At 44.0% G+C, this 14442-nt stretch overlaps 1 protein-coding gene across 6 annotated transcripts in view; it reads right to left on the bottom strand.

The window, feature by feature from the left end:
- Positions 1-14442, bottom strand: part of PALM2AKAP2 (PALM2 and AKAP2 fusion) — a 546014-nt gene that overhangs the window by 384350 nt on the left and 147222 nt on the right. For 2 of the 6 annotated variants that reach the window (NM_001371506.1, XM_054519583.2), the window contains 1 exon segment: positions 8704-9042. In NM_001371506.1, the coding sequence (NP_001358435.1) occupies positions 8704-8748 (45 nt within the window). In that variant the 5' untranslated portion in view covers positions 8749-9042. 6 annotated transcript variants of the gene reach the window in all.

The raw sequence follows: 14442 nt of genomic DNA, 5'->3' as shown, positions 1-14442 counted from the left end.
TGTCTTCATCTACAGCACCATCATATGTATGGCACACCTCTCTCAACGGGGCTGTCATGATGTTGCTGGATATCTTCTCTACCGCATGACTTCTTATCTCACTGAGGTGTCCCCTAAGGCCTCCCCAAGGGAATTCTGTAGCCCATAGTTTCAGTCAGTCAATCCCAGGCAAACTCTCTCAACCTGCCCAGCCAATCACAGGCAAACCTTCCAAACCGGTGTTGTCAAGTAACAAACAGATATCTCGCTTTATTTAAATAGATTAAAGCAAGTTCCCGAGATAAGCAAAGACCTCTTCTTGATTAGCCAATCTAATGTGAGAAGGACACAGCTACACAGGGTGTCACTCTTACCCAGTCTGGAGTGCAGTGGCAGTGATCATAGCTCACTGCAGCCTTGAACTCCTGGGCTTAAGCGATCTTCCCACCTCAGCCTCCCAAGTAACTGGGACTATGGGAGTGCGCCACCGCACCCGGCTTGCATGACTTCCAAACTGGGCTATGTTTAAGGCTCTCATTAATCAAGACTAAATTTGGCCTTTTATTCTATTTCACCTCTTCAGAATACAAACACCACACAAACTCCTGGGTATATCACAATGGGCATGTGATGCATATCAGGACCCAGGTCATAATCTTCCTTTACTATTGACCTCCTACACTTCACCAGTCGTTTTCAAAGTGTGTTCCCCAGAATAGCAGTTGCAGTTTGGAACTTGTTAGAAATACAAATTCTCAGGCCACATCACCCTAGACCTACAGAATTAGACACTCTGGGAGTGTGCTCTTGCAATCTGTGTTTTAAGGAACCCTCCAAGTGGTCCTAATGCACTAACGTTTGAGAATCACTGTTCTATACCATACATGATAAAAAACACCGGTCAAATGGCAGTTGCTGCTACTATGAGTCCTGAGCCCAGCAGAATCTCCCTACAATGTCCATTACTTGAGGCTAATAATAAATCAGGATCAACTCAAACATCCTGGCTGACATGAGATAGGCTTGGGCTTCATATCAGGTTTGCATTTCAGATTTGCATACCTTGAGTATAGTTCTTAAAGATTCTTTTCTAATAAGAGGAATTTCCCAAATTAAAGTGCTGACTTGATGTGGTTTAGATTTGTTTTGGTTGAGTTAGAGAGCAATTACCTATCTAGATGTGAGTATTCTGAGTTTTAATAATGTCAGTGATTTTCAAGGGCTCATTTAATGTCAAAAGATATTGCAAATAAGCACCATTTATCCAACGATCCAAACATCTGGACACCAAACTCACAAAGCTCTGGTGAAAATGCAACCCGATATTACAACATTATGAAAGATCTCGGGGGTGCTGATAGGCTTACTTCACAGTATCCTTATGAAATCCAAATAAATCAATGCATAAGGAAAGCATACTGTAAAATTCAAAGCTCTATCTATATCTAAAGGTCACAAAATGTCGGCCTCTTGATCAAAAGGAATTGTGTTGTGACTGCCAATCTTTTTAAAGTTTTTAAACTAGTTAATACTGTTCTTTTTTAAGTGGGAGATCTCACATTTTAAAAATCAGATTTCTGGCTTCTCTTGAAAATGAGTTGATGTAACAACATAAGACCCACGTTCTCACAAGGCATAAATTAACTGCATCTTAACTGAGAGGTGGCATCTGCTCTCTAGGGACCAATACTTTCGACTCAATCTGTGTCCCTCATTTACATTGCACGCTGGCCCCCTGGCCTGTTGAGTTTACTACTCCTGCTCACTACAAATAATCCATTTTATTATTATTAATACTATCTTCATGCATTGAAAACTCAGGAGTTACAACATTTATCTGATTTCCTAGTATTTATCTAATTTCCTAGTTTGGCAAAAATGTTACGGCCAGCAGAATTCTCCTTTCACTCTTTGTGTTCACTTTCTGTTTAAAGATGCATGAGTTATGATTTGTTGGTTTGCTTATTATAAATAGGAAAGTTTGTGAGTGCTTAGTGCATGCTTTCTCTAAGCATTTCCCAAGAAACCTCTAAAAGAACCATCATAACAAGACCATGAACTGAGTATGATCATTAGCCCCATCTTACAGGTGAGGAAACCAAGGTACAGTGACATCATACAGATACTAATGGAAAGGCCAGGACTTGCGCCAGGCCTTCCTGACACCAAAATCCATGCTGGTAACTACCCTACCAGACTGACAGCCCTTGGGACCACCATCTCTGTGCATCAATGTCCATCTGCTGTCTCAGTCAATTTCATACCACAGAATGACCAATTCTTACTGCCAAGCAAGTTCATCAACATTCCCAAATGGGATCAGTGGTGAAATGTGGAGAGTTCAAAGGGGCCAGCAGTGGCCCCAAAGCATTGAGTAGCCCCCAAAGAAATATAGAAACAACTCTACTGGGCCCTGGTTTTCCTTTAAATATTGACAAACTATAACCCACAACCCCCCTCGCTTAGCTTTTTCTATGATGACTTTTTTTTTTCATGATAAGTGCTCTATTTCTCAGAGCATTTTAAAGTTTGTCAGAGTAGCTGCTCTTTGTCCCAATAAGCTGAAAACTGAAATACTCAGAGGTACAAATAAGTAGCAGGGAGGTGTGTGACCCTTACGCATGCTGTGTAAGGCCTGCCTTGGCACTCCCAGACACAGCAATGACCCTGCATGGGCCCAAAGTGTCACCTATCCAGTGGGCAGCTCCGCAGACTCAGCCAAGTTGAACCCTTCCTCAGCACTGATATCCCATGCAAATGATTTTTTAGGCCTTAACATGGAATTTTAGAAGCATGGTGTCATCTGCATCTCTGAGATAGAAGATAACAGATGAATGACCAGGATCTTAAATTCTCCAGTTCTCTGACAGCTGCATACCAATGACACAAGTCCACAAGGAACATGGATGGGGATGGTCCCCACATGAATCACAGTGTCTGTTTCTACAGGGCTTGGGTTTGCGTCTCTAACCCCTCTGAGGGATCCTTGGGAAGGCGGACTGGATAGTATGTAAATCATTGCAAGGACTTTTGCCCATGCTGGGCAGGTCGGCCTAAAAGGCCTGGACCAAAAGCAGGGTGGTGGCCTCCTTGGCCACTGGCCCCACACTCCAAGTCTGGTACTCAAGGCTGTAAAGCTCCCAGGCAAGAAAAGGCATGGAGAGGCAAATCCAACGAAAAGCCAATGAGCACGTCTCTGTAAGCCCACGGCACAGCCAGCCTAGGCCAACAACGTATACCCAGGTCTATGCAGGACTGAGAATAGAATCAGATGAAAGCCATAAACTCACTAGCCGACCCCTTGGTGAGAGTTTCAAGAATGAAAGAGGCCGAAAGCGAAATCCTAACAAGGGCATATTCCATAGAGACACATCCAAGCTCACTCCTCTCCTCCCAGCCAGAAGATTTTAGTCCAGCAGGATCTTAGTGGCAGTTTCAGCCCATATCAAAGCACCCTTCCAAGGCTGGCTGTACCACTAACACAAGTGATATGGTTTTGCTGTGTCCGCACCCAAATCTCAGCTTGAATTCCCACGTGTTGTGGGAGGGACATGGTAGGAGGTAATTGAATCACGGGGACATGTCTTTCCCATGCTGTTCTTGTGATAGTGAATCAGTCTCACGAGATCCGATGGTTTTACAAAGGGGAGTTTCCCCGCACAAGCTCTCATTTCTGGTCTGTTGCCATGTGAGATGTGCCTTTCACCTTCCGCCATGACTGTAAGGCCTCCCCAGCCACGTGGAACTATAAGTCCGTTAAACCTCTTTTTCCTTATAAATTACCCAGTCTCGGGTATGTCTTTATCAGCAGGGTGAAAACGGACTAATACAAGCATTGGGAGTCAGGCGAGGTTGGGATTTACTACAACTCGTCCACCTCTATCTGTGTAAGCTTGGATAGCTCTGAATACTCACCTGTAAAGCGTATAAGATTTGCCCTACACACCTCAGGAAGAAGGTAGCATATACAAGGTTTTCATAAATTATAAAGTACTGCACAAACGCAAAGATCATTTTTATTACTTCACAGAGTGGGTTCTAATTAAATGACAAAATTCCCTAAAGAACAGCATAGGTTAGATTAGCATTTCCTATTTCCGCACATATATAAACATACTCATGCCGGTCCCTGGTGTAGCCTGAGCCTTGTCCACGTGGCTCTTAGGAGTTTCACCCAAGACAATTTCTATAACATTTAGTTATTTTCACTCATGCCCAAAGAAAACTATCTTCCTCTCCAATGTGCAGACATAACAGCACCCTCCCACAAGGTTAGTTTCCACTGAGACACAACAGCTTCTTCCCCATGGGAATGTTACTCGTTCCATTAAATTTTACGTTGGGTGTTTCTATGCACTGAATCCAGGCTTGAAAGACTCTCAAAAGGAGGTAGGCCTCCTGGCTTGTCTCAAGCTTTCCCATTGCAATGGAATCAGTCTGTGGCTCACACTCAGGCTGCTGAGACCACCTGCACAGTGTGCTCATGGGAAAAGTGCGAGACGCTGCCGCCATCTTGGGTGGCAGCTCAGGGCAGCAGTCAAAGCAAAGGCTCCAATGGACTGCTGCAGGCAGCATTCAAATCCTGGCTTTGATACTATCAGTTTAATGTTAGACCAGTTCTAGAACCTCCTCACCTATAAAATATAAGTAATACTGTAGTGCCTACCTCATAAGCTTCTTATTAGGATTCAATGAGATAATACATGCTGAAAAGCATTTCAGTGTTCATTCTGAGTTTGTGTCTTCAGCTACTGACTTAACTTCTTCATGTTTTTGCCTTTCCCTTCCTCACACTAAATGTCCTGAATAAATAATAATCAAATAACGAATAAACAAATGCCTCCTGGTAATTGGGAAGGTTATGATGTTATTTTATATTTTATTTTACCCAATTTTCAGGACTTACTCTAATGTCTTCTTTTTGGGGAATTGTTTCACAACTCTGAGATTGGTTTACATGTTCCTCCTGGATGCTCATTTTCATAGTATTCCTGGATAGTAACTGCTTATGTGCTTTTCTATTTCTTCCATTAGACTATAAATAACGTTAGGTGAAAAACAAAAAGTATTTCACACTGTGCCTTTCTGAATGAACAATATTCAATAAATGGCAATTGTTGTTATTAGTCCCTGGGATTACCATTCTCACTCATGCTGTTTCAGAGGCTTTTTACCATGTTCTAAATGTAAAGTTTGGGGAGTATCCCTACAGAAGAAAGGAGCATGTGAGTGTAGAGATCATTGCCAAAGATAGACTTACTCTTCTTTTGGCAGAAATTAGGATAAGAGCCATCTTTTCTCATTGATTACTTCCTGGACCCAAATGGAAGATTCCATTGAAGCACTGTAGTTTCTAAGTATTTAATTCAGTTTTGTTGGGGGGGGCGGATATTCCACAGATGTTCATGTGACAAGTATCTTAGGTCTCAGGACATCTGTCCTTCAAGAAATTATGTGCAAAAGGTGAAATAAAGGTTTCAGCCTCAGGTGGCTGAAACTTGGGGACACCAACTTTTCAATGTTGCCAATACCTTCCCAGAGGAGGCAATCTGTAAATACCTACTGAACAAATGGATGAATGAATCCTCAAGTCATATCTCTGCCTCTGTCTAAAGCAGTTAGAGAAAGTGATGGTGGGCAGGGCCCTGACTTTCAGTCAGTTGAAGGAAGGGATAAAAAAAAAGCTGTTCAGACCGAGTATAGTGGCTCGTGTCTCTAATCTCAGTGCTTTGGGAAGCAGAGGTGGGAGGATCACTTGAGGTCAGGCGTTCCAGACCAGCCTGGGCAACGTGGCGAAACTCCATCTCTACAAAAATTTTAAAAATTAGTTGGGCATGGTGGCACATGCCTGTAATCCCAGCTACTGGGGAGGCTGAGGTGGGAGGATGGTTTCAGGATGCAGTGAGCCGTCATGGCAGCACTCCAACCTGGGTGAGAGAGTGAGACTGTCTAAAAAAAAAAAAGTCATTAATACACATTCTACTTCAGAGATGTTGCTTCTGAACCCCCACAGGACAAGACAGCAATACAGACAAAAGCTAAGGGCTCTGCTCAACACCAATGGCAGCTACCTGCCAGGTGCTTCACCTCCATCCTAACTAAACCTTACAACCAGCCCAGGAGGTAGAACTCATGAACCCATTCTACAGATGAAGGAGCTGAGACCCAGACTAAAGACTGCCCAAGGCCCTGCAGACTGGAATCCCCGTCAATGCTCTGCCTCTGAGAGAGAAGCCCAAGTAGGTGAAGATGTGAGGACCTATTCTCTTCTTCCCTCACATCTCCAGAGAGACTTCAGGAGTGCTAGGTTCTGGGGGCAGGCTTGTGATCTCCTCAGGGTCCCCTGAGAACTCCAGGAAAGTGATGAGAGAGTCAGGGTTTGCAGAATTCAGAGAGTAGGCACTAGACCAAAGCATAGCATAAAACCATTTACCGATGTGGCCATAAGTCCCCCCACCCAACTCCCTCTGTCTCTTAATTGGCTCTCTCTCTCTCTCTCTCACACACACACACACACACACACGCTGTTAGCAAATCTGTCCTGACAACATTATACAATCATCCCTCAGTATCCTCAGAGAATTGGTTTCAGGACCCCCTTGGATACCAAAATCAAAGGATGCTCAAGTCCCTATAAAATAGCATGGTATTTGCATATAACCTACTCACATCCTCCCACATACATTAATCATTTTCAGATTATTTATAATACCTAATACACTGTAAATGCGATATAAACAGTTGATTATACTGTATTATTTAGGGAATGATGACAAGAAAAAGTCTGTACATGTTCAGTACAGACTCAGCTATCCATTATTTTTTCCAATAGTTACAATCCAAGGTTGACTGAAGGCGTGGATATGGAACCCATGGATAGGGAGGGCAGACTGTATAGGTGCACATTCATGAGAATAATCAACAGCTCCCCAGATACACAGGACAAACTCAATTCTTCAATAACTGAAGAGGCACGAGTGAGTATTTGGGTATATTCTTATACACTCAAGAGAATTCCCAAAGATTTGCCTAGATCTTTCTTGGAAAATCAACTTGGCCTCTGCTGGGATTACTCAACCGCACTTGGAAAAGGGTAGCCCCAGTGTTAGCAGCTACTGGCTCCATGTTTGGAAAGCAAGTCCTTTCATGGAGTTCAGCTGTTCCTCAGGCATCCAGTAAAGCTGGTTGTGCAAAGGCAGAAAATGTGACAACTGTTGGAAGCCTTCAGCAGCGGCCAATGGGAACAGCCACTGCATCAACAGTTGAAGCAGCCTATTATCCAGTTCACACAAAACACCCACCAGCTACATGGCACCATTAACTCAATGTCACCATTCTTATCAAGTTCATGACACACTGGCCATGCTGCCTTGCCACCAACTTTAGAAACCACAAATAACTTCACAAACCATCAAAATACACATGCACAGGGGGAAAGAGAAAGAAGAAAAAACAACCCTTCTGAGTTCAGAGCACCACATTCAAAGACTACCTAATAGGCAAACCATGGCATTTCAATATTGCCAGCAAACATCTCTCTCACTTCAGTGGTGAAGTCTCCAAGACATTTCAGATTTGAGGCATTTGAGAAAGAGGGTCTCAGAGCCATGGAGACCATGTCAAATGCTTCTAAAAAGCGAAGGGTCTGTGTGCATTTTCCCAATGAAGAATCTGTCCAAAAAGGTTTTGGAAAATGCTTTAATATACTTTGGTTCCAAAACATTACACACTATTTCTCCAACAAATTTATATGCGTTTCCAGAGAACTTCCGAACTGAAAAAAAAAAATGTATTTAGGTGGAAGAATGTCTGGAGATTCTTTTATGCCAATATGTTAACGGACCTTCTTTTTTAATTGTTACTATTTCATATGGCAGCAGTAATCATTCCCTCATCCTCGAAGGAAATATATAATCCAGCTGTGGTGGCTCCAGTAAAAATACCACATCTGTGGATCATTGGCAACACTGTGTTAAGATTGCTCAAATCTAGGCAGTCTCAGAGAGTTCTTTTTTAAACCCAAGATGCACATGGGTACACTTTTCTGAAAGTGCCTACGAACTTTGCCAAAACTGACTGCTCCTTTGTAGGCTGAAAATAGGTTTTCAGATACTTCACACCATAAGAAGGAGGCTCTCATGGAATATTATAACCAGGACCCAGTTGTATGAAGTCCCCAGACCTCCAGGGTGGTGGCTTGCGCCAGTGCCCTTGTCAGTATCAAACAGAGAAGGGAAAACTAACATTCCCGGTTTCTGGGAGGAGGTTCTACCGCGTGGCTGGCTGAGTCGCTGACTCCTGGTTTTCCACTTAACAGGAGGACAGCTTCCGCAGAAAGGATGGCAGCCACTGTTCAGGTCACCCTTCTCTTGGTTTTCCAGGCTATGAAGTCAACGTATGCCTGAGCATTCGGTCATAATATTCCTGGAGTCGTCCCCCCCACCCCAAGCCTCTGTTTAGTCCTTCCCCAAAGCCCAGCAGCAAGCATCTTATTTTTAAGCCAATCTTCCACATTCAAATCCTCAGTCCAAAGCGCGCCCTTCGGGGTTTCCATCTACAGACATAGAAAAGAAAAAGCAGCCTAGCTGAGCCCTGACAGAGTTTTAGCCCCCGGAACATATGACCTGCGGCTACTGTGCTGGCATGCCGCTTGCCCCGAAACCCTCGGGGGCCCCCTTCCACCCCAGACAATAGAGCAAGAAAATAAAATGAAAGTGGACTTACTGCTATGGCTTGCAGCCTTTCCTTGTGCAATTCCGCCTCTGCCATCCTGGAGAAGGGCACACAGGCAGGGGAAAGAGGAAAGAAAAAACACACGCTGTAGTCACCCAAGGAAACTGATGGGCACCCCGGGGGGCTTTGCTAGAACCCGGGAGAACGCCGAGGGACGGCTGGGGATCCGCTCCAGAGGCGGCGGGCAGAGCTGTGCGCACGGCGGGCTCGCCCGGGCTCAGCCTCTGGCCCCCGCCCTCCCGGCCGCCTGGCTGCGCCCCAGCGCCGCCGCTCACTGCATCTCCCGGTCGCCGCCGCCGCCGCCGGCCGCGCCAGCCGAGGACGTGGGACGCGGGCAGCCGCCGGGAGGGCGCGCTAGCCCGGCGCTAGTTCTCCGCCCTGACGTCTCGGTGCCTCGCTCCGCCCCTGGAGTGTGGTGGACCCAAGGCGGCGGTCCAGGGCGGCTCCGAGCGATCGCCGCCGCGGGTCTCCAGGGCGCAGACGGAGGGCGCGCGAGCCAGTGGGCACCTGGGGCGCGGGCGCACGGCGAGCTGCTGGGGCGCACGGCTGGCGTGGCGCGCCCGGGTGGACACGCGCTTGCTGGGGCGGAGGCAGAGCGCAGTGGCGCCTCCACCGGGCAGATGCCAGTGGAGAGGGGCGTCTGACCGAATGTGGGACCCGAGCACGTGCTGTTACGTGGGGGCTGGGGCCACCGAGTGTTCAGGGCACCTTCTAGCTCAAGCCAGACGCTTGAGCTCCACGTGGGGACATTTACAATTTGGGAAGGGCTGCCTTGCCCAAGTGGCCCACATGCTTAAGATGACCAAGTTCTCAGGGTAGGGTATATCTCCAGAGAAGCCACCCTTCTGGTGAGGCGATATGTGGCCTTAAAAGAAGCCGAGAGTTTTTAGTCCTGGGTGCTAGACTAGACTTCACAATGTGTTAGCTGTGAAATCTCAGGCAACTCGCTTAACCACTCTGAACCTCAGTTTCCTCATCTGAAAAAAATGGAGGATCACATAGGTGTCATTAGAGACGAATGAGAGACAGTATGTAAAGGTGCTTTGTAAAGGGCATCACAGACATCTGCTCTTATTGTCATTATCCTGTGACATTCTGGATTGAAATCCTTTCAGGGTCTTCTGTTCATTGCATCTGAAAGGAAAAGTAGGATCCACTCACTAAAATATTTCACCTATTCTTTACTAAAACAGGATACCATGTGGTACTAATGTGAGTCTTTTGTGACAGGTCCTGGACTGGATGTAAGAAGTGGATCAGGCCCAGTCCAAAAGGAGATCAATGCCAAAGACAAAAAAAAAGCCTCTTCACATTGAGGCAGGACCTGCTAGAATTCCCAACATTCATATGCAAACGTTTCTTCATCAAATGAAATAAACACCGAAATAACTAATATGGCCTCTTTAGATCCACAGGATTTAAAGGCATGTTAAAAGAGATACACATCAGGCCAGATGCGGTGGCTCACGTCTGTAATCCCAACACTTTGGGAGGCCAAGGCGGGTGGATCACCTAAGGTCAGGAGTTCGAGACCAGCCTGGCCAACATGGTGAAACCCCCTTCTCTACTAAAAATACAAAAAATTAGCCAGGCGTGGTGGCAGGTGCCTGTAATCCCAGCTACTTGGGAAGCTGAGGCAGGAGAATCACTTGAACCTGGGAGGCAGAGGTTGCAGTGAGCCGAGATCACACCATTGCACTCCAGCCTGGGCAACAAAAGTGAAACTCTGTCTCAAAAAAAAAAAAAATGCACATCAAATTTTCCCAAATCACCTGTTTCCTGAATAAATGCTTCCATTTCAACTAAATTGCCCTTTCAATTTTCACAGAGGTTCACCTGTCACTGATGAACAATTACTCCTCTGACCAAAGATGGAAGCACTCACCAAAATTATTTACTGATGGATTGTTTTCCCATCTTTTTCATAACAAGTGTAGGTGGGGCTGATTGTTTAATAAATCCAAGCCAGTGCCAGATTCTACATCCCACTCCAATATATCAGAAACTTCTACTTTCTGGCTAAGCCCATCCTTTTCTTCAAATGCATCCTTTTTTCTTCATTTCCAGCACAAGCCCCAGCAGGACAAGTTATTTAAAGGGGGTTTGCTCACAAATAAATAAAGCTGTTATTGCTTCAGCAGAGTGATTGTAGAGAATACCAAGATGAGGAAAATGAGACCAGAGAGGTTGAACGACTCAGCTACAGTTATAGAGCTGAGATTTAAACTCAGATCACACTCACCAGAGCCCATGCTCTTAACCATTAAGCACCAGGCTTGACCAATGATATGGAGATAGAAGCAGGCCCCAGGAATAAACAATTGAACCAGAAATGGTCCTTCTACTCCCAGCTATACAGATATTTAAAAGGTATGATTGAGCACAACAGTGTGAATGTACTTACTGTCATCAAACCATATGCTTAAAAGTGGTTGAAATGGTAAATTTTAAGTTTTGTATTTTTAACCACAATAAATTTTTAAAAGGAGTGATGGAATGGGGAGATGGAGAAGGAAAAGGGCCTGGGCACCCTTTGGAAGTGATCAGTTGGAAATATCTGAACTCTGAATAGAAGAATCAGGGTTAGGGACACACATCCAAGTGTCATCTACTTTGCAGTTACAGCTGAAGAAATGAGAACAGCCAGGATGAGAAAACAGAGCAAGAAGAGGAGAGAGCCCAGCAAAGAAGACTGATAAAGCATTATCTGAAAAGTAGAAGGAAAAATCCAAAGGGATTTGCACCAAAAGCCACAAAGAAGGAAAGAGGTTTTCAACAGAGTCATATGCTTCTGAAAGGTCATGGGGGATGCAGATGAAGAAGAGGCCATTGGAGGGCTGTCAGGAAGCCATGAGTGACTTGTGTCCAGAAGATGAGCTTGGAAGCACTTACAAGAGTTGAGGAATGACTGCTGCCAAGTGAATGTTGAAAATAAAACAAACAAAAATGGGGATGAGCGAGAGATCAGAGAAGCAACCATGAGTACAAACTGCTTCTTTCAGCTCTTCGGATGTGAAAGATAAAGGTGGAGAACAGGAACATAGCCCATGGGAAGCAGGGTCTAGTGGAAAGGGTTTTTAGGTCAGGCAAGACTTGGATGTTTGGGGGTCAAAGCAAATTAGACAACAGGGAAATTAGGCCAAAGACACAGTCAAAAAGGAAGGTGAATATTAGGCAAAGTCTCTAATTAGTCGAGAGGACATTCAGATGAGCATCACATTAGCCAGTTAGCCTTGGGAAGAAGGAATAACGAAGCAGGGCAGGAGGAAGAAATGGATAAAGACAAGAAGAAAGTTTGAATTGAAGTCTCAGGAGGGAAGTTAAGTGAATTTGCATCAGATGGACTGGTTTTCCCAATTGAACAAAGAGTCATTGATTAAGACTGATGGCGTAGGGTTGGGGCTTCAGAAACGTAGAAATCGTTTGTAAAGAAACTGTGAAAGATGAAAAAGACTAAAACATGGTTCCTAACCAGAAATCTGCATCAGTATCTCCTGAAGACCTGTACAGAATTAAATTTCTACGGGGTGAGATGGGAGTCAGGGATGGGTTTAGAACCTTTGTACTAATTGAATTTACTAGGAATAGACTAAAGACTCATGACCAATTGTGTGTACTTCCTAAGTGATTTTTAACTGCCCTGAGACCCACAATAAAAAAAGCTTGTGTTTATTCAGTGTTGCGGATTATCAAAGCAGGTATGACAAAAAGCCAAAGAAGAGAGGAAATTCAAAATGCTTCTGGCCAGGTAGGAAGTGTAACAGACTTGTTCATTTACACTTTTTTTTTTTTTTTTTTTTGGCTGGCCAATTTGTGTATGCCTTCCCGTCCTTGGGGAATTCCCATATTCAAGCCATAGTGAGAGGCAGAGCCACATCCTGTGGTAGAAGCTGGGAGGTATCAGACACTTGTTCCCCAGATCCCCCTGAAGCCATGGTATGGCAGGCAATCTGGGCTCAGTCAGGCATGTGTGCCTGCCAAGAATTTTGGAGACTAGCATTTTAGAGAATTCCTTCAGGCTATTAGCTCACCTTTGGTTGTACCCATTGCCCAAGCTTCCTTCTTTGGATGTTCCATCTCTCCTGTGAGCTATCTAATACAATTTCATTTCATTCTTTTTCTGCTCCTATCAGCTAGAATCTATTTCTGTTGCTTGGGACCAAGAACCCCAGGTGAAACAGGAAGGCACATGAAATGACTGCCTGATGGTTGGCCAAGGAGCAGAGGGAAAATCTTTTCTCCTCTTTCAGCACTTCTTTCAACTTTCTAAATTTTAGTATTTTAAAATCTTTGAACCCATTACAAACACAGGCATTTAAAACCCAAACTATGCTATTTATTTAATAAACTTATATTGTATAATTATTTTATATTAGATGTTAGGCCATGGCCTGGTATTAAGAAAAAAAATCATAGTCTAGTGCCACAATGATATTGGTGACTATTTGCCCTCCAAACATTAAAAATCTGGAAATATACATCACAATGATGCATAATGTATGTAACAAATCACTGGTTCTTGCTGGGACATTAAATTGTGTTGCATAAGCACCATCTGTACTGTTTAGTGGTTTTTATGATAGATGCTTCATTGCAAAGCATTATACGAAAAGGATACTGAATGCTAGATATGCAAAATAGATGTTTTGTTAATAAAAATTTCAGAATCTATTTTAGAACATGAGTCCTTTGAGAATCACAAACGATCATAGCCAATTCCCTTGTGGGGAAAACGAGAGCTCTGTATACCAAAAGGGAAATGACTTGCCAAGGCCCGTTGTGTGAGTAAAAGTCAGTCTTGTTGAGCAAGAGCTACGAGTGTGACATTTCCCAGCAACCTGAAGCTTCCCTTGGACAAAAGTAATTTTGAAAGGAATGCCAGGATCCCCTCAAATGTTTATATTTGTGTTAGTTCTCTTTTGCCTGGGATCTTTTGAAAATAAATGGTCATTTAAAACATATGTGATAGCTGCACAGAATCAAAAGAAGGAGAACATTGCCTGTGGTCCTCTTGGCTCCTGTGGTTGTTAGCTCTTTGGGAAAGTTGATGGGATTTCAAGTATATGCTGTTTTTCTCCATGGGATCCAAATGATAGATTCATTTAGGGAGTCCCCATGGAGCAAGAAGACAGAGAAAGAAGTCAGAAAACAGCACCATTGTGAAAAATAAACTAGGCTGAATGTTGCTTAAGGTATATAGTGGCTAAGGTCTTTACATAGCAGATTGAAAATGAGCAATTGGAAATCTGGCTAGAAATGAATATTAGTATTTCACTGTGATGGCTTCCTTTTCTCTTGGTTAGCTTTGGCAATGTCAGTTGATCAACATGAGTCCCTAGAGGAAACTGGGTAGATAAGGAGAGTGTACGGGAATCAATTAGAGCCGAATGGTTAGCGATCATTCTACATTTACTTTGTTGTGGTAGTATGGACAAATCACATAATAGATTAGAAGGACAGTTTCCTTACATTAAGATGGAAATGAAAATATATGATGTCCAGTCTCACTGGGTTGTCATATCTGATGAGTTTAAATACTGTGTTATTCAGATGTTGGTCCAGAGTAGTAGTCCTGTTAATGACAAAAGTTTTGAAAAGTGGGATTAGGAAGTAGGAGGTAGATATGACACAGAAAAGACAGGAACTCTGAAGACAAGTTGGAATCTCAGCCCTCTCACAGGGATGTTGTAATAAATAAGGATAACAGATGTAAAAGGTTTGTGATTGGCC

This window comes from Pongo abelii, chromosome 13, assembly GCF_028885655.2.
Source record: "Pongo abelii isolate AG06213 chromosome 13, NHGRI_mPonAbe1-v2.0_pri, whole genome shotgun sequence".
NCBI lineage: Eukaryota > Metazoa > Chordata > Mammalia > Primates > Hominidae > Pongo > Pongo abelii.
This window is presented reverse-complemented; position numbering and strand designations above follow the sequence as displayed.